Source organism: Notothenia rossii (genome assembly GCF_949606895.1).
Source record: "Notothenia rossii genome assembly, chromosome: 5".
Lineage (NCBI taxonomy): Eukaryota > Metazoa > Chordata > Actinopteri > Perciformes > Nototheniidae > Notothenia > Notothenia rossii.
In genome coordinates this window covers 74,945,781-74,964,668 of record NC_136903.1, presented here as the reverse complement: position 1 = coordinate 74,964,668, position 18,888 = coordinate 74,945,781, and the positions used below count along the sequence as shown (strand labels likewise).

Below are 18,888 nucleotides of genomic sequence, written 5' to 3'. Positions count from 1 at the left end.
GTGTTTTCAATGTAAGACTTTTTCAACTTTAATCATTTGTAATGTAAAATATGACATGTCGGATACCCTCTATGCAAACACCTGATCATCTGATAGGGCAATAGAGTGAAGAAATTCACTGTGGACTGTAGGTTTTTCTAGTTGTGGGGCTTTTTTCATTTGACTTCTGAGCCTTAAGCCCTTCTTTGTGTTTATTGTAAATATAGAAAATAGAGAAACTCTCAAGCAAAGATTGGGGTATAATAATGCATTACCTTTTATTTATCAGGATTCTTTTTTTAAATCTGTTTGCAAAGGAATTAGTTGTGATGATAACAATTTAAAATAAAATCCCACATATAACCTACTTGCACTGTAATTACAGTGTGAAAGGGTTGTACTGAGGCTTTATGTTACTCTGTAATTTGATTGAGAAAAGCTCTGAACATGCAATGTGTTGAATTACAGCCTGTAGACCAAGTTTCACCCTCGGTTTCAGGTGTTTAAGGCACACAGGTGTGGTTTGTTATGCTGCATTACAACGATGCATTGTAAAGTGTTATGCTCACCTTACAGTACATTTGCAGTTATTACAGTTTTAAGTAAGTTTATCAGTAATTTACATACAGTCACATTTATTAAAACGCTCTCTTTGGCTTCTTCTGGTTTGTTCCTGAAAAGCCATATAGTGTGTGAATCTTTTAATTACGTATTAAACACTCAAAAACTAGCATTCAAATCAAAAACTATTTAATAGAGTTTTAGTATTTAGTATCAATAAATTAAATGAGTTAAAAAAACATCTGTGACATAAATTCTGAAATATATTCTCTACACACACGCTACAGAAATGTGTTGAATAGGTACATTCACAGCCTGAAGAGAGACTCTACAACACTGTAATATGTTGGCATGACTCCTGATTTGTGGCAGAACATGGCTGACTTGTCAACGGTTTAGGATCCACACTCATCAGGATTATTGTTTAATTTCAGTACGTTATTCATGCAGTGTAGATGATGGAGTACCTCTGATTCGTTTCCCCTTTGTCGTCTGAACTTTCTGATTGGCTCAGTGTGTACAAGCCTGTGAAAGTCTGAAAGGCTTCTTTATTTAATGCCTTCTTTAACGTTTCAGTAGGTAAGTACTTAGCTGGAGTGCACAGAACTGTCAGTCTCTGGGGAGAAATAAATTACAGTTTACCATTAAAGTCTAAAGTATGTTAACTTTGGTAGAATAATAATTATAAAAGTATAATCACGTAAACTCATAAGAAAGAAAAAAGGCCAGTTAGGGCAAGGCATGTTATGGGTACAAAATAAAAACAAATACAATATAATACAATACATTACTTGTGACTTATTGCTGACATTTTTTCATAACAAAATCAAATAGAAACATCTAGCTTTTTGACTTTTTTCCCAAACCACCACATTTGAACAATATGTGAACGCTATTAAAGGTAGGGTATGTACGTTTGAGAAACCGGCTCGAGATCGCTAGAATTTGAAAATACACGACCGGAGAAAATCTGCCACTTCCTTATAGAGACCCTCCTCCAACACACACGAACGCGCACATGACCAATGAGGGCACGAGATAAGTATGTGCACAGATGGAAGGCTGACAGGCAGGTAGGCCATCCAGTTATTTTAGCCGGGCCGGCTAAAATGATTGGTCATGCTTTTTACAGCACTACGGCTTCCACAGATGAGATTTTTTTATGGATTTTTTGTCAAAGCACTTAAGATATTCATTTTTATCGGGATGTTAAGAGCATTCCATGGAATATAACAAAAAGTGCATCTCGAGCCGGTTTCTCAAACGTACATACCCTACCTTTAAGTGAATAGTCACTAAATAGCAACTATAAGTTTGGGGCCTTCAACACAACTTATTTATCTACATGAATTTCACAAGTGGTGAGATTCAGCTCCACATTTTCCCAGATTCCCTTTCTTTCATGCAGTAAAACCATATCAGCACCATCACAGGAGTCCTATTTTTGCCAGAACCTACTATTACTAATATTCTTTAAGCAGAACGAGTCTAAGCCAGATGTCATCGATAAGTACAATATAGTTTCTATGTCAATGTAAGGATAAAAATCGTTCCTCCATTAATCCAATTACTTAGTTACAGGGCCAGGGTCCGAGGGGTGGCCTGGGATGGCAAGGGCCGCCCCCGAAATGATCATGTTACAGACTCAAAGTGAATGTTTTCAAAACTAATCCATACTTCATGTCAATTGGTTTTTATTTTAAAACTATTGTCTGATAAGTAACAGTAACATGACAGTAACGACGTGTGACAGTACCTGTCTCAGTGATCCTGGAGTGACACTCATAGCGTACAGCATCCACAGAGGAACCATGAGCGTTGAAGAGAGCGTAAAGAATCCTCCAATAGTGTAGCCCCACCAGGGGTATTCATAAGTGTTGTTGAATTTCAGCGGAGTATATTTGACCAAGGAGAAGATAAATGTGCACTTAAAAAAAACACAAGGCGAAAGAAGAGAAGGTAAAAAAACATAAAATAAATGTTCGCACAGCAATTAAAATTCACAGTTGCCTATTGTTTATTTTACTTATTTTAAAACCTACAATGGAAACTGAGGTTCCTATTATTCAGAAGCTGGTGAATACACAGAGGCCCATGTATTTTGAACATTTATTCATGATGTAACTCATGTTTTGGTTTTCTTTCAGATTAATCTCAGAGTATAGACATTTGAAGTACAGGAATATGTCGTCTCTTTAGCAGATGGTGACAGTTAAAGAGAACATATCTAAGATTTATTTAGATAGTCTTATAATTAAATATTTCATTAGGAAACACAAGCCAGTGATGACAGAGATTACTTGAGCATTTAATTCAAACTGACATCAAAAGTCTTGAGTTGCAACTTGCAATACAGTATACCCCATCTAAAACTGGCCTCCATCTGGTCATGCACTGCTTTTAGGACAGAAGCCTCTGGCAGCTGTCAAATACATTTGCTTGTTAGTAAAGCATGAACATATTACAAGGCAGGCATTCCCTCATCTCCAATACTTACTACACAGATAGCTGGTGTGAAGTATTGCCAACAATATTTCATGTAGGACCATGGCCGATATCCAATCATGTCCTTTATATTATCATAGTGGCGATCTGCACCTGATAAAAAATATATAGAAATGTTACTCATGTTGGATCAGTGTATATAACGCCCCTCAAATTTATTTGACATAGTTGGTTTGATAGGAAACTGTGGCATCCCAACTTCTATGAAACATCAGTTGAAAAAAACCAGAGTTTCCAAAACATAAGGCCTGTGGGCTGTGGACCCCCTGAAATGAATCAATGACTATGTTGTTACAAAGAGGTTAACCACACCAGTAATGTTTTCCTATGCAATTTATTTTCTCCTTCCTAAACTCTCACTGTCTTTCAACCCCTCCTTACGCCTAGGTGTGGAACGACTGGATTAATAACTACTTGTCTGTAAAACATGAGATTATAAAAGTGCGATCCAACAGTGTGAGTTAAATGTTGTCCTTACCATAAACCCATCCAATACAGACAGACTGAAGAACAGCAAAAAGCAGGAGGGTCATCCCACTGCAGGCGTAGTAGTCAAACAGTTGAAAAATATAAAGGCCTCCCTGCAAAAGATAAGAGAGTCCTTCAGTGAAAGGCAAAGCGGGTGGTTATTGCATCATTCAAACTTTGTGTTTGTCTAATATGTTATTGTATTAGTATTTACCACATACAGCAGAAAACAACCCTTCATTATCCTCTGTTCACAGATCATGGATACAAACGGTTTCATTTATGTTATCTGCTCTTTTATTTATTGTCTACACACCTTCACACTTGCAACTCCATTTATACAGTTATGTAAAGTAGATGTAGCGTTAATTTATTCAGGGAATCAAGATGAAAAAGTTTTCACCACTCACCTCCGTCACCATCAGAAGGCCAATGAAGAAACTTCCAACAGAAATACCGAGAAGGAGAAGTTTACGACGACAGTTGTTTTGAAAGAAGTCTGGATACATGTCGGAGATGGTAGTGACCAATGCTTCTTGACATACGAACTAAGGTAAATAAGATATATGTATTAACACAAAAACATGTATTATAGTGTTTGAATCTCATTATTGAAAAAGATCTTTGTAATCCTACCTCACTATCTAATCCTAAGAAGATGATCATAACGAAGAAGAAAATAGCCCAGAGCTGGGGAAGTGGCATCAGGGCCACAGCCCGAGGATAAGCAATGAATGCCAACCCTGGACCTACACAGTGCATGGAAAAAAGGCATATTTTCATAAATAATCTAAACAGTAACAATCTGAGTTTCTGTCAAGAGTCATCCATACCTGATTCAGCCACCATCGATATATCCACACCTTGCTCCTTTGCCATAAAACCGAGCACAGAAAAGATGGCAAAGCCAGCCACAAAGCTGGTTAAACTGTTTAAAAGGCACAGGTAGACACAGTCTCTATGGAGGAAATATGAAAACATTAGTAAACCTGCTCTAAAGGTCTAAACTGCAGTAGGAGCTGAATTACATTTTGAATTGAATGGACAGTGCAGATGAGAGAAATGCATACCTGTAGCAGTTGTTACTGTACTTGTTGTAACTTCCTAAAGATGTCAGAACACCTGTGCAAACTCCATAGGAATAGAAGACTTGGCTACCAGCATCCATCCATACCTAAAGGATATGGATTAGTTTGAAAAGATGCAAGAATGCAGAATCTTCTAAATGTTCACTGTGTACAGTGTAGTGTAATTTAATTGTTGCAAAATGTCTCTCTTGCACTACAATATATGCTCATAGATACTTCTAAAGTTAAGTTAGTCATTCAAAAAAGGGACTAGTAGTTGTTGTGGCTGTGACTAATTTAGCTTTTAGCAGACTCTCCGTCTTGTTTGTGATCATATTCAGACATTGAAGCACTTGGTTAAGGTCAGGGAGAGGTCGTACCTCTGGATCAGCGAGGCGGGATGGGTCTGGGTAGAGGTAGAACACGATTCCTTCTTTGGCCCCTGGTAATGTGAGACCACGTACAAGCAGCACCACCAGCATTACATATGGAAATGTGGCAGTGAAGTAGACCACCTGAGACAGAACCAACTTAAGTTTTAACCAAGTCTGTTACTTTTAAATATTACATATTTTAAGAACAGGCTATAAATGAGATCAGACATTAAAGATTTAATTTTAAGATTGTACTGTACCTTTCCTGTGGACTTCACTCCATTCCAGACACAGAAATAACACAACACCCAGGCAAGAAGTAGACAGAGGGCCAGGTCCCATCTGACATTACCGATTTCATCAATTCCCCTGGACAGGCCTAAGATTCTCCTCCTGTAACAAAGTGTATTCATAAAAATAAAGAACACAATTGCCCTTTTATGATGTTTTTATTTATGCTACTTACTCCCAAAACTCTACAACGGAAGACGTGCTTTGTCCTAACTGGTGCAGAGAGGATGTTTGATTGTGACCATGCTCAAAACAGGCATCTTAAAATGAAGGAATAAGATGGATTGTGAAAACTGATAAAGGAAGTAGATTATTTACACAGTTGTATGTGTCATATCTGGAAATAAACTTGTGATACCTGTGTTCCAGCTGTTTTGACAGCTCGCCCATGGAAGCTCAGATGTGAAGGATGAAAACAGGTAGAGAAACGCCCAAGCCAGGATGATTATGTAATACACCCCAGTGTACAAAACAACCACCTGACTTCCATAACCTAAGCCTGCAGAGAGAGACGTGTTATTGTGATATCATGAAAAATCACTCAAGTAAAAATAAGAGGTAGGTGTACTGTACAATATTTCCAATGTTTTCTAATTCATATTTTTTAAATTTGAATAGAAAATCAATTATTGCACTTTTGAATTCAATCTATTTGTTTAAGTAAGATGTTGCATTCTAATAAAGTATCAATTCACTTTATCCAGTCTTGAAGACAAGAAAAACAATGTCCTTCAAACTGCATTCATATGCAACAATATTCATTAGAAGTTAGTCATTATGCTGTTGCTTTTATTATTCTCAAAGCTAATAAAATCTCGCTACAAACATAATGAAGACTTGTACCTTCAAAAAGAGGGCATATTTTCCTCCAACATGTTATTCCACCCTGACTGGTGTACTGGCCCAGAGATGTCTCCAGGAAGAAGAGTGGGATGCCACAGGTGAACAAGAACAAAACATAAGGTATGAAGAAAACCCCTTTAAAATAAAAATGAGATATCGTTGTTAAAGTATTGAAACAATTTCATTCTTTTGAGAACATTCAATAATGATGTTGTGAGAAGACACTTCAGAAATCATAGTAACTTTATAAAAGTACTGACAGAGTTGTAGGATTTTACCGCAGCACTTTAATTACATTCTGACAAACCAATTATTAACTGAATTTAGTCATAATCCCTTCCAAGGCAGGCTACAACATAATATTTGCACATGATGCACACCTGGCCAGAACAATAAAGATTTACCTCCTCCATTTTTGTAGCAAAGGTAAGGAAACCTCCAGACGTTTCCCAGACCAACAATGTGACCGGCCACTGCCAGGATGAACTCAATCTTGCTGTCCCACTGTTCTCTCTCCCGAGGTTTGGATTGGGTTGGGTCTGGTTTGGTCCCAAGGGTCATCAGATTTAGTTTTAGCTGTGAGTTTTGCGATTGGTCCATTTGAACCTTTTAGTAATCAGGTAATGAATATTAGTAAGAAATGAAGCTGTACTACATTGCAGTAAAAATATGTACATACTAAGGTTTCTCTTTAATAGGCCTACTGTCAGGTTTCACTCAACGTTAATTATTTAGTGAATTGTATATAAAGGCCATGTTAAATAATAGACCTTAAACAAGGCGTTAAATAAGCTGCACCCCACTTGCCACAAAATAAATATTCTATTTAAATATATATATATATATATATATATATATATATATATATATATATAAAATAGGCTCTGTGAGGCTGTAGGCGCATCAGTACAGTTAAAAGCTAACGTGTTACAATGTCAATGTGCACATGGTGAACAGATGCTGCTTACAGATTCTACTTTCTAAATAACCGATGCAAAGATTCCCATGAGCTGAACTTTAATCAAGCATAGTATAACATTTGTCAAATCCAAACCTGAAAGATGAAGACTCTACCCTGAGTAACTGAAGTGTTTCCTCTTCTGACTGAAAGAAAATACCAGCCCCTCTCAAAGAATAAGTTGAGTAAAATGGGTTTTCTGTGAGGAGGGGCCACTGAGACTAATCTAACAATTATTTCCTTGGAAACCAATAGAAACCAATTCAGCATGACACACACACACACACACACACACACACACACACACACACACACACACACACACACACACACACACACACACACACACACACACACACACACACACACACACACACACACACACACACACACACACACAAGGTGTCTCCGCTACCTTGGGGATACAGACTTACAGCACATGCAACACGTATGTTTTCCTCTTGTTGTTGTCGTAGAGCTGGTTCATATATAAAAGTAAACAAAACTTAACAACGCAATTTTTCAGGCATTGTTTAATCTACGAACAACCCAATCTACAAACTGTGTTCATCCAACAATATTAATGAATGGTAATGTATGGTGTTAACGTGTTTGTCTTATTTTAATAATATAATAATATTAAGACTTTCCTTGTATACAAATATACATTTATCCAGTAAAAATGACATTCCACATTGACGTCAACCTGTAACAATCACATGATATGGAATTTAAAAGTTACTAAAACGTACTGTAGACAGCCACTTTAATTCATATACAACTTGTCTTTCTTTATAAAAAAAAAAGAAGCTAAATGGCTTCCAGATTATTCTTTAAATGTTATACAAATATATGTTTGCAAGCATTTAGTCTTGAAGGCTAACTTAAACAGGTTTTTCCCTCTTTGCAAAAGTGTCACTTTGCATAACAACAGGAACAAAAGTATTAGAGCAGAGGATAAGACATCTCGCCTTTCCTAGTCTAATTGTTCTCCAACAATTCCCCTAACTAAGAGATGGGGAACTGGACCTGGGACGTTGTTGCGGCCGGCAAAAGCTGTCAGTGGATCTGGAGGGTCTTTGGTGGATTTTCTGAACAATTTTAGGTAATTTCTGACACACACACATTCAGTCACTTTCAAAAACGCTTGCACACAAAAGAGTAAGAGAGAGAGTGAGTGGAGACTATGACCTGGCCTGGCCTGTACTGCCTCCTTCTGGTGTCTGAAACACCCTAAGGAAGTAAAGTTCAACATTTTTTCTCCAGTTTGCTCAGTGCTCAGTTTAGCATTTCAATCTTTCGGTCGTTGCACAGTGGGTCACCTATTTTTCAATTGATAACTTATTAACATTTATTGACATGTTTTTTTAAAACATTGATTTGATCTTATGAGTTCCGCATGTGTTTAGTTAAGGAGCCATTCAAGGTTTAAAAAACTCTGACTGTTGAAACCCTGACTTCAACCTCAGTCTAATATTTTTGATAAAATGCTAAATCCAAGCCCAATCCAGGGTTTAAGCTCATAACAGTGAGTAAAATGCTTTGACTGAGCATTTTTGCTATAGGCAAGAAGGCAACCAGTGACTGCATCATCCAGACTGCAAATGAGAAAAAAGTTAAAATGATTGAGCTGCAGCCATTGAGCAATCCTGTGGAAAGCCTGTCCAACCTGCTTCAAACTGCTCACCTTTGTCGACTGGGAAGACACTAAAGAGGGGTCTGTTGTATCAGATCAGAGAATAACTCATTTTCAGGTCAGGGACTCATGTTGCAAGCAGTTTAAAAAATACGTGCAACATCTTAGTAGCGTATAACATTGCATTAAATTAGACTTTACATTTGAAGTTGGCAGTGTTCTCAGCAGTGAGATAAACAGCAAGTGAGTTATTATATTTATTGTATTAGCTCTCATTGAGGAGGTATATTACACACTTTCCTTTTTTATATTTGTGCAGAACTCTTTGTCTCACGCAGTTCTCATTTGCCTACATGTCCCTACAGACTTGAGTGATGACTGCCATTTTTGCGGTCTCATAAATGTGTTTGAATTATACACCATAAAATAGGTGCAATGTCAAGTTACTTAGAATTAGTCGACCACATTGCATTGTCTTAATTGTATTCATCTGAACTTTGTGCTTAACAATTAACGTATTATTCCAAAGGCACCACAGACAAGTAATCCTCCTGGAGCTGGCTCCCAACAAGAGCTTTAATGATCTGTTGATGAAGACCAGACCAGAAACACTTTTGCTGGACAAGATGATAAAGAAGGTCAAGCTGTAAAAATGGAGGAGAACTGCAAACTAAAATGATATATTGCAATTGCCATTCTTGTAATTGTTATTTCATGCTGAAATTTACTTTTTTTGCAAAACTCATAAAATAAGTTTTTGGAGTTGGCTCTAAAATAATATGCAGGACTGACAATATAGTATAGTATATTGATACATGAAGATTTCAATCAGGAGAGACGGTTTTGATGTAAGAGTACATATTTATTGGCAGAAATACACATGAATGTAAAGCAGTTTCGGCGATTAGGCCCCGTTGTGCAGGAATATCATTCGGGGATGGGAGAACCGATCCAATGAAATCCCCCGGGGTCTAGACACTAGTGGTGGTGAATGGATAGCTGGGGTCGGTCTGAAGAGGAGTGGCTTAGCTTGACCCTGGATTCCGATGGACGGGAGGTGAAGAGGGGTGGAGGAGGGTTGCGCCGATTCACCTTGAATGAGAGCTGTCAGCAACACACTCACTCCATAATCGTCCAGGAGCGACGTTTGGTTAGGGTCCCGTGGCGTGCAGTTGTGACGCTCCTAGGCTCCTTCAGCTTCATAAAGGGACGCAAATAGCTTTCAACTGATTGCAAGCATAAGGATGCAATCACAGAAAGCCTACCATTAAAAAAATGCAATGAAATTAAACATCTGGCATAATAAAATGTACAGCCGGAAGTTACATTTCAAACCTTATATCCAATGTCAAATGTTGCATGTGGCTCGAGAGAGAAGTGACACACAATTAGGAACATTTTATAATTTGCATCTGTGTTTGTTTTTTCATCCGTCAAATGTGTATGACTTTGCATACGCTTTATTCTCATGAGGAAGACTTTCTCGTTTTTCAGTTTGTGTTTTTCCTCTACTCCAATTTCCTTTTTCCAACAAGTTGTTATGCCTGCACAGCAGAAAAGGCCATTTGTCAGTACCTTGCAAAACGACATATATGACCCAAAAATAGAGAAGAAATGTTGCGGTTGTGTTTAAAAAAAATGCAAAGGGCAGGTAAGGAGAAAACCTTGGTGAAGTTTAAGAAAGCATACTGGATATGAACCACAGTCTGTGGTGTCAGTGTCTGAGAGTTCAAGCTCAACCATACTCCCAAACCTCGACCTTAAAAGAGAGAAACAGATTTTGTGGCTCAACACCAACAATAAGTTACTTGTCAGGGAAACATGCATACAGTAAACAACTGAAGGACATTTTAAGCACTGGAACAAATGTGTTTCTGTTCCTCTGAATCCTTGACGGGCATTCCTGTGTGTCTTACTTTAACCTGTGAAATAAATAGTAATGTATATATATATATATATATATATATATATATACAGTAAACATATAACAGTAAACATATACAGTAAACATATATATATATATATATTGTGGTGACTATTGCCACTCAATATCACCTGGGATTGGCTAAACTGGGTAAACTAATTGGACGCGTGCAATTTCAATGTACTACAACGTTTTTAGCTTTCAATATCTTTTATTTACAAAGAAAAACAGTGTTAACAGACACGGTCAAAAAACTATTGCTGTCCCAGTAACAATCAAACACACCTGTGCCAGGAGATCAGTATATGTTGTTGCCTCATTACGCCATCTAGTGTTCAAAATAACAAAAACATATAAACCATTTTAATGGGTGCAACATATACAGTATACATGTATATACATAAATACTAACAAAAGCATAACAAATCAATTACTAATCCAATACTTCATTGTGATATTAGGTGTATACGAACAGCTTTTAAATGCCATGTCCCTATGTTTATTCTTTCATGTAATTTTCTAACTCAGTGTTAGTTTTAATACATAGCCTAACATAACAGTTACCACAAAGTGTACTATGAGCTCTTTCATAGAAAAATGCACTAGTTGTAAAACGAAAAAAAGTTTAGCTTGACTTAATCAGAATCAAACTCATCTTTGTTAGCCAATAATATCTACAGATAAAAAGAATTGTAGTCAAATGTTTTGGTGCTGTCAATGTACGTACAGAAATAAATGATTAAATAGACCTACAGCAAAGAAAAAGTCCAAACGAAAGCTGTACAAAAGTAAACCAAAACATTATTTAAATGTCGAATAGGGAAATGTTTGGAAATGAAATATATGAATAGGTAAAATTAGTTGAATATAAATGTTTGAAAATATAAATTGCAATATGCCTCCATATTTTGTTATTTAAATGATGTAATAGTAAGAAAATTGTGCAATTAAGGTCCATCATCTGTTCATTGGAGTGACAGGCTATGGGGAAAACATATTCTTGTGTATGGTAGTTTTGGCTCAAAGTGACCTTTAGTTAACAATCATTACAAACAATACATACACCAACAACCCATCAGCCTATCGTTACACTTGAAGTGTGTTGTTGCCTCAGCTGTGACGGCAGCTGTGTTTCTTTGAACTCGAATACCACCGTACAGCCTCACTTTGGCGAAGGAAGAACATTCATTAAAAATCTTGTAACTTATACCTTATATTTGAAAGCATCCTTGTGTAACAACAAAAAATAGCACAGATACGGTAAGTGATTTGCTGGTTAACATGGTGACGAATTTAAATATCTTTCCTTCAGGGGTTAGTGGGAGACCAAAACTGAGTAAAAATTGTTGAATGTTGGACTTGAATCACAACTCAAGGAGATTGGTGTGTTAATAGTTGCCATATTAACTTGAGTTGTGATAGGTCAAATTGTGTGTTTTCAACTTGTTGCCGCTGTCCCCGGAGGGTAAAACAAATCTAATAATGCAGGCTTAACTACACTACAAATAATTAAAGAAGAACTAATGCTCTTAAGCTATTAAAACTTTAGGCGGGGCAGGACCTTCAACCAATAAAGCAAATAATACCAATATATTTATAAAATAAAACAAATATATAAATATCACATTTAATGCATAGACCAGACACGGTTTTGAGTTTGTCTATGCTTCACATACTGCATCATTTGGGATGCAGTAGCATACAACGTGTGTTAAAATCATGCCATTTGGATCTTACATAAAGTAGTGCCTCAGGGCCATGAATGTTGCCCCTCAGGGTGCCGGTCTGTGACAGAGACAGCCGCAGCAGGAGGGAGAGAAAGAGTCACTATGGGTCACCAGCTGTGTCTTTCTCTCAAGGAAAAATTATTCTGGTTGTGTTTAACTGCGCTGGTATTAAGTGACGTTGAGACCTTGGTGTTTTAGAAATGTTGATGAAATAATACGGTTTATCATAACTATATAGTTATAATCTGTTGATTCTTTGAAAGATTCGCTTTCAGATTAGTGTGTTCCCCCGTTCAAACTTTGGATACAGTATATCCAAGATAGATGATCTTGTCACGGCTGGAGGGCAAGGTACACAGGACCCAAATGCAGAATATCCAAATCCAAAATACTTTTATTGCGGAACTAGCAAACAAAGTAAAATAAGGCAAGGCAAAACATAAAAATCCCTCTGAACAAATCCTTCCAACAACATCAATAATCTCACAACGACAGACAGAAAAACCAGAACTTAAATGCACACAAGACTAAAAACACACACAAAACACAGGTGAGGAGGGAGGAGAAAACACAGGGGGGGGGGGGGGTGCTAGTGGATCGCCGGAGCTGTTAGATTAACATTAACATGCTTATTGTAGTTGTAAGTGCACTGCCTTGCGGCCTGTAGCACCGTCCTTGATGGAGAATGTGTGTGGACTGGACCTGCATTTTACAGGAAAGGAGTGAGCAGAGAGTAGAGTAGTTGTCGATTCTTGTTCTGTTTTCTGTGAATATCTGCCTCACCCTCTCAGACTTTGAGTTGCGCGCGCTACTAAAGAGACGTGTTACCATGGAAACCAAACAATGGTGTAGCTGTATCAAAGTCAGAGTGGAAACAGTCGTGTGTAAATCTGATTTTGTCAGAAATCGGGAGAAATGCGGGAGAAATATGACCCCGGGAGGAAACCGGGAGAGGGCAATGAAATCGGGAGTCTCCCGCGAAAATCGGGAGGGTTGACAAGTATGTGGGGGGTCGGGGTCAAAGGTCATTTGGTCTCAGTCTTTTGGTCATTTGTCATGCTCTGCAGAGACTTTGAATATCTCAGCATAGGCAGGTATCCTTTGTCTACAAAAGCCTGACATATGCTGAGTGCCATCATTTATTTCTTCAGAATTACAACTATCATTTTCAAGATGGATCTAACTTTTCATTGGGACAGCTGCTTCCCATATTTCCTTATAGTACTACTACTGCAGTTTATTAACACCTAATCTATATTAAAATATCTAATAGATCTATTTCAGAAACTTGTGCACATAACTATTATCTCGAGTCAAAACATTATTAGGATCTGTGTAACTCTGCAATGTATTTCATAATTCCTTACATTTATTTTCAATTCTGGTCTACTTAAAGAAACATTTCAACCTTTTAACCACGGGAGTAATGTGTGGAACTATGGGAATATGTCACGATTACTCCTTTCCTTATATGGTTTCCTGTTCGTGTGGCTTATTATATTTGACATGGTCTGTAGTCGAATTAAGGAGTTTATCACTATGGCAGGTATGTTTTAATAAATACCATATTTGAGATCAGACCACAATTTGGGCGTAACATCTTCTTCTTCATCACTAATTAAGTGGATGTCCACTGGAAGTTGGTGGCGCTGGTCTTTTTAAACTCATAAACTGGTGCTTTGCATGCTTCCCTAGGAAGGTGCAGATAAGATTTTTGAAAACATCTGAAGGGTGGGTGTTACGTCCCCACTAAGGTCTAGGGGACCTGGAGACAATAACATACAACCAATAAAAATGAGGGAGTCAGTGTAACAGTTGACAAAAGGTTTATTTTTTGTAAACCCAGAATCGAACAGACATATACTTGAAACACTCGGTTGGTGAGGAGGAGGAGGAGTCAAAGGATTGTGCCAAACAAAAGAAACAAGCATAACAAAACCAGGCCTATCTCTACATCTATCCTTTGAAACCAAAACTCAAACAAAAAAAACCCTCACTAACTAAACTACAAAGAATTTGACAAAACAATATACAGGGGTGGCAACAATCCGCTAACCTAGTGTGTCTGAACATTAGTTAGCTACGTGGTGAGAAATGTACAGGGTACCCCAGACTTACCTAACTCCTCCACCTCTCAACACACACACTTTCACAAAGGTCAGACAATTCAAAGATCATGAGTTGCTAAACACTGCAGGCTCCTTCATCAGCAACAGGCCCAGAGTGAGAGAGAGAAGACTTCCTGGGTGCCTCCTTTATGGTCGGCCCTGGCTGCTGATAGGCCAGCTGAGGGTGAGAGGATCCAATCAGCCATCAGATTCAGGTGCACAGGCAGATTCCGATCAGCTGCTGATTAGCTGTGCAGAAGACAGGGAGAAGAGAGAAACACAGGAGGGAAAGAAAACCCCACAAGTACAGCCTGCCTGGCACGTAACACCCCCACACATATAAATCCAAACAGTATGTTTGGACCCGACAATATACATTTTCTATTTACATAGCACGAGATAGTGCATCGGCAAGAACATTATCGGCCCCCTTTAGTAGACAGAGCAGAACCAGGTACAGGCAATAGAACCAACACCTTGTCACCTGGCTGAAACAAGCGTGCTACGGCCTTCTGGTCGTAGCGTTTCTTCATTTTCCCCTTGGTAGAGGTCAGAGCTTCCCTAGCCAAGGAGCAAGCACGATGTAGACGATCCTTAAGTTTGGCGACATACTCTGGGATACTGCAAACTTTTTTCATTGGCATGATCAAATGCTCTTTAAGAACTTTTAAAGGACCTCTGACTTCATGTCCAAACACTAGCTCAGCAGGACTAAAACCTAGAGACTCCTGAACAGCTTCACGGGCGGCAAATAAAACTAAAGGAACACCGTCATCCCAATCTTTATGAGACTCGTGGCAATGTTTTCTTAACATGCACTTCATAGTCTGGTGAAACCTCTCTAATGCCCCCTGACTTTCAGGATGATATGGGCTGGATGTCACATGCTTGATCCCTAAGGTGTCAAGTACCCGGGCAAACACTTTAGACATGAAGTTAGTACCTTGGTCTTTTTGAACTACCTTTGGTAGACCAAACGTGGAGAAAAACTTCAGAAGTGCCTTGGTGATGACCGGGGCAGTGATTTTCCGTAGTGGGATGGCTTCTGGGAACCTAGTGGAGGCACACATGACAGTTAAGAGAAACTGGTTTCCAGTTTTAGTTTTTGGCAAGGGTCCCACACAATCCACAATCACCCTTTCAAATGACTCTCCCATTACTGGAATGGGAATGAGAGGAGCAGGGTGAATCACCTGATTTGGTTTACCAGCAACTTGGCACACATGACATGTTCGACAATAAAGAACTACGTCAGACTTAAGTCCTGGCCAAAATAAGTGTTTTAAAACTCTTTCATACGTTTTTGTTACCCCCATGTGACCTGACCACGGATGATCATGAGCCAAGGACATCACCTGAGAACGATAGGCTGTTGGCACGACAACCTGATAAATTGCAAAGGAGTCTGACTCCTCACAGGCATCACTAATCCAGCGACGCATCAATAGTCCATCTTCCATAATATAGGCCATCTTCTTTGACTTGGCCTCTTTCTTACTGATAACAGAAGAGAGACATTTAGAAAGTGTTTCATCACTTAACTGGGCTGCCATGAATTCTTCCCGAGTGGCAGGCAGTTGTACAAGCTCTGAGCTGTTACTGAGTGATCCAGCATCAGCAGACCGGGCCTCCTCTGGCAGTCGGTCCGTCGCAGTCATGTCTTTAAGAAACTGCCCTGTAGCAAGAAAAGAATCAGACAAGTCCTCTCCACATTTCTTTGACTGGGCCCTTGTAACAACACAAGCAGGAAAGATTTCGGGAGGTACTTCAGCTGATTTATCTGCGTCTAAACTTAGATCAGGAGAATCAATGACCTCAGGTACTGGCTTAACTTTGCCTCCAGCCAAGTCATTACTGAGGATGAAATCAACACCTTTGATGGGCAAGGCAGGGAGGACAGCTACTTTAAAGAATCCTTTGACAAGGGATGAGTGAATATAAACATTGTGCAAAGGAGCCGCAACTAGTGTCATGCCTACCCCTTGAACAACAGCACTTGATCCACATGATGACCTGGAGGTTAAAGGTAAGATGCCTTCCCTAATAATAGACTGAGAACCTCCGGTATCCCTAAGTACCTGTACTGGCAGCTGGTCTTTAGGATCCCCAGTTAAAGAAACAAAGCCCTTTGAAATAAAGGGTTTGAAGCAGGGATCAGGTACATCATCTTCCTGGGACATTTCTATGTCTGATAGGGAAACTCCTTTAATGAGTCCCATGCCTTTTGGCGTTTGAAAGCGTTGCGAAAATTGTTGTTTACGCTTTAAGAAATGACACCCTGAAATAAGGTGTCCTGTTTTATGGCAGTAGTTACACTCACGGGGCCCCCGTGGAGGTGATGGTGGTCCTCTAGACCTTTCAAAAGTTGTTGGGCCAAGATCAGTCCTTCCGGTTTGCGACTCTGTAGCTTTATCTGGGCGCAAGGGTGAAGAAAACAGTCTTGTGAGTGAGCATAAATTAATCCGCTAAAACAGCTGCCTTAGCCAGTGAAGTGACCTTCTGTTCATTTAAGAATATCACCATCCTTTCAGGCAAAGAATTCTTAAAATCTTCCAAGAGAAGTAACTGACGAAGACTCTCAAAACGATCCTTCACTTCATTAGCCGCACACCATTTATCAAAGAGAATGCCCTTCTCTCGCGCAAACTCAACAAATGTCTTAGTAGCAGACTTTTTATGGTGTCTGAACCTTTGTCTGTAGGCCTCCGGCACAAGCTCATAAGCACGCAAGATCGACTCTTTAAGCACTTCGTACTGCAAGCTTTCTTCCAAAGAAAGTGAAGATACCCATTCCTGAGCTTTACCTACTAATTTGCACTGTAGTAGGATTGGCCACATGTCTTTAGGCCAGACTAGTGCGGTAGCAATCCTCTCAAAAGCACAAAAATATGAGTCAACTTCTGATTCTCTAAAAGTTGGCACCAAAGCAATATTTTTACTAATATCAAAACTTTTTGTATGAGAGACTGTATGCGAAGGTATTGACCTCTCAAATGTCTGCTCTGAAGAGATTCTCAGGGCATCAACTTCAAGCCGCTTTAATGTTATTTATTTCTCAGCTTCTATCTCTAACTTGCGAATCTGCAGTTTGTATTCATATTCAGCTCTACACACCATTTCCTTCTCCTGGAACTCCAGCTGAAGACGGGCAAGACGAACCTTCAGTTTGGCATCACTACTTGCACCAACGCTACCCGGAGAGAAAGCCTCAAACCTAGGAAGCGTTGCAGGAGGAGCCTCAGGATTTACCTTGTCAATTCTAGGTGTAGCTAATACAGCCAGACTCTTCTGTTCTATAAAGGAAGCACCAACAACACGTTCCCTATCATCATCATCAATAGATACATCAGCCCTAGGCTGAGTTGACATGCTTGGGATTAAAATAATCTTTAACTCCTCTAGTTTTTGCATGATTTTCTCTCTTATCTCTTTTTTTACTTTATACTTGTCTACGGAAATGTTAAAGTGAGCTGCAATACATAACATGTCATCTTTGCGACAGGAATACAATTTATCAACACTTGGACTTTCAATAAAGTCCTGTAAGTCAAAACCCATTTTTCAGCCAATGTACAACACCTACAATGACTTCTCAATTATTGGTTGTTTTTAGCTCAGGAAAATAGATATTCCGGACGAGCCCCCATTTGTTACGTCCCCACTAAGGTCTAGGGGACCTGGAGACAATAACATACAACCAATAAAAATGAGGGAGTCAGTGTAACAGTTGACAAAAGGTTTATTTTTTGTAAACCCAGAATCGAACAGACATATACTTGAAACACTCGGTTGGTGAGGAGGAGGAGGAGTCAAAGGATTGTGCCAAACAAAAGAAACAAGCATAACAAAACCAGGCCTATCTCTACATCTATCCTTTGAAACCAAAACTCAAACAAAAAAAACCCTCACTAACTAAACTACAAAGAATTTGACAAAACAATATACAGGGGTGGCAACAATCCGCTAACCTAGTGTGTCTGAACATTAGTTAGCTACGTGGTGAGAAATGTACAGGGTAGTGATGGCAGTTTGACACTGAAGCTTCGAACGGAGCTTCAACCCTGGACTTCCTATTCCATAGAAGCAGTGCTTCGAAGCTTGCTTCAAATCACGTGACATGTGACGTCCGAAGCAGCAACTGCTTCAAATCACGTGACATGTGACGTCCGAACCAGTAACTGCTTCATTTCCTGAATGAATCAACTCACTGGTTCGCCGTCCAATCAGGTGATTCAATGCACTGCTTCGTCTCGATTCTGACAGGTGACAGAAGAAACAGTTTCAAATTTGAGCGCTTCAACACTTTATAACCGCTCTAAACAATGCGCAATGTGTGGGTTGTTGTCGTAGTTTGCATTCTTGCTGTTGAGTTGTTGTTGGCATTGCATTTGAATTGGATCATTATAGAGCAAGCCAGGAAGAAAAATAGGTCGTTCTGGCTCGTGAA

General features: G+C 39.0%; 1 protein-coding gene across 1 annotated transcript; it reads right to left on the bottom strand.

The window, feature by feature from the left end:
• Positions 1 to 982: 982 nt before the first annotated feature.
• LOC307038891 (sodium- and chloride-dependent GABA transporter 2-like) lies at positions 983 to 17,810 on the bottom strand (the record flags this gene model as incomplete). The annotated part of the gene is made up of 19 exons (XM_079680565.1): positions 983 to 1,156; positions 2,297 to 2,467; positions 3,038 to 3,138; positions 3,524 to 3,626; positions 3,924 to 4,061; positions 4,150 to 4,262; positions 4,347 to 4,471; positions 4,584 to 4,687; positions 4,961 to 5,095; positions 5,215 to 5,347; positions 5,421 to 5,505; positions 5,604 to 5,744; positions 6,089 to 6,223; positions 6,493 to 6,627; positions 15,385 to 15,494; positions 15,768 to 15,938; positions 16,065 to 16,162; positions 16,762 to 16,854; positions 17,556 to 17,810. The coding sequence occupies 19 exons, from the start codon at positions 17,808 to 17,810 to the stop codon at positions 983 to 985; spliced, it is 2,520 nt and encodes an 839-aa protein (XP_079536691.1).
• Positions 17,811 to 18,888: the final 1,078 nt, after the last annotated feature.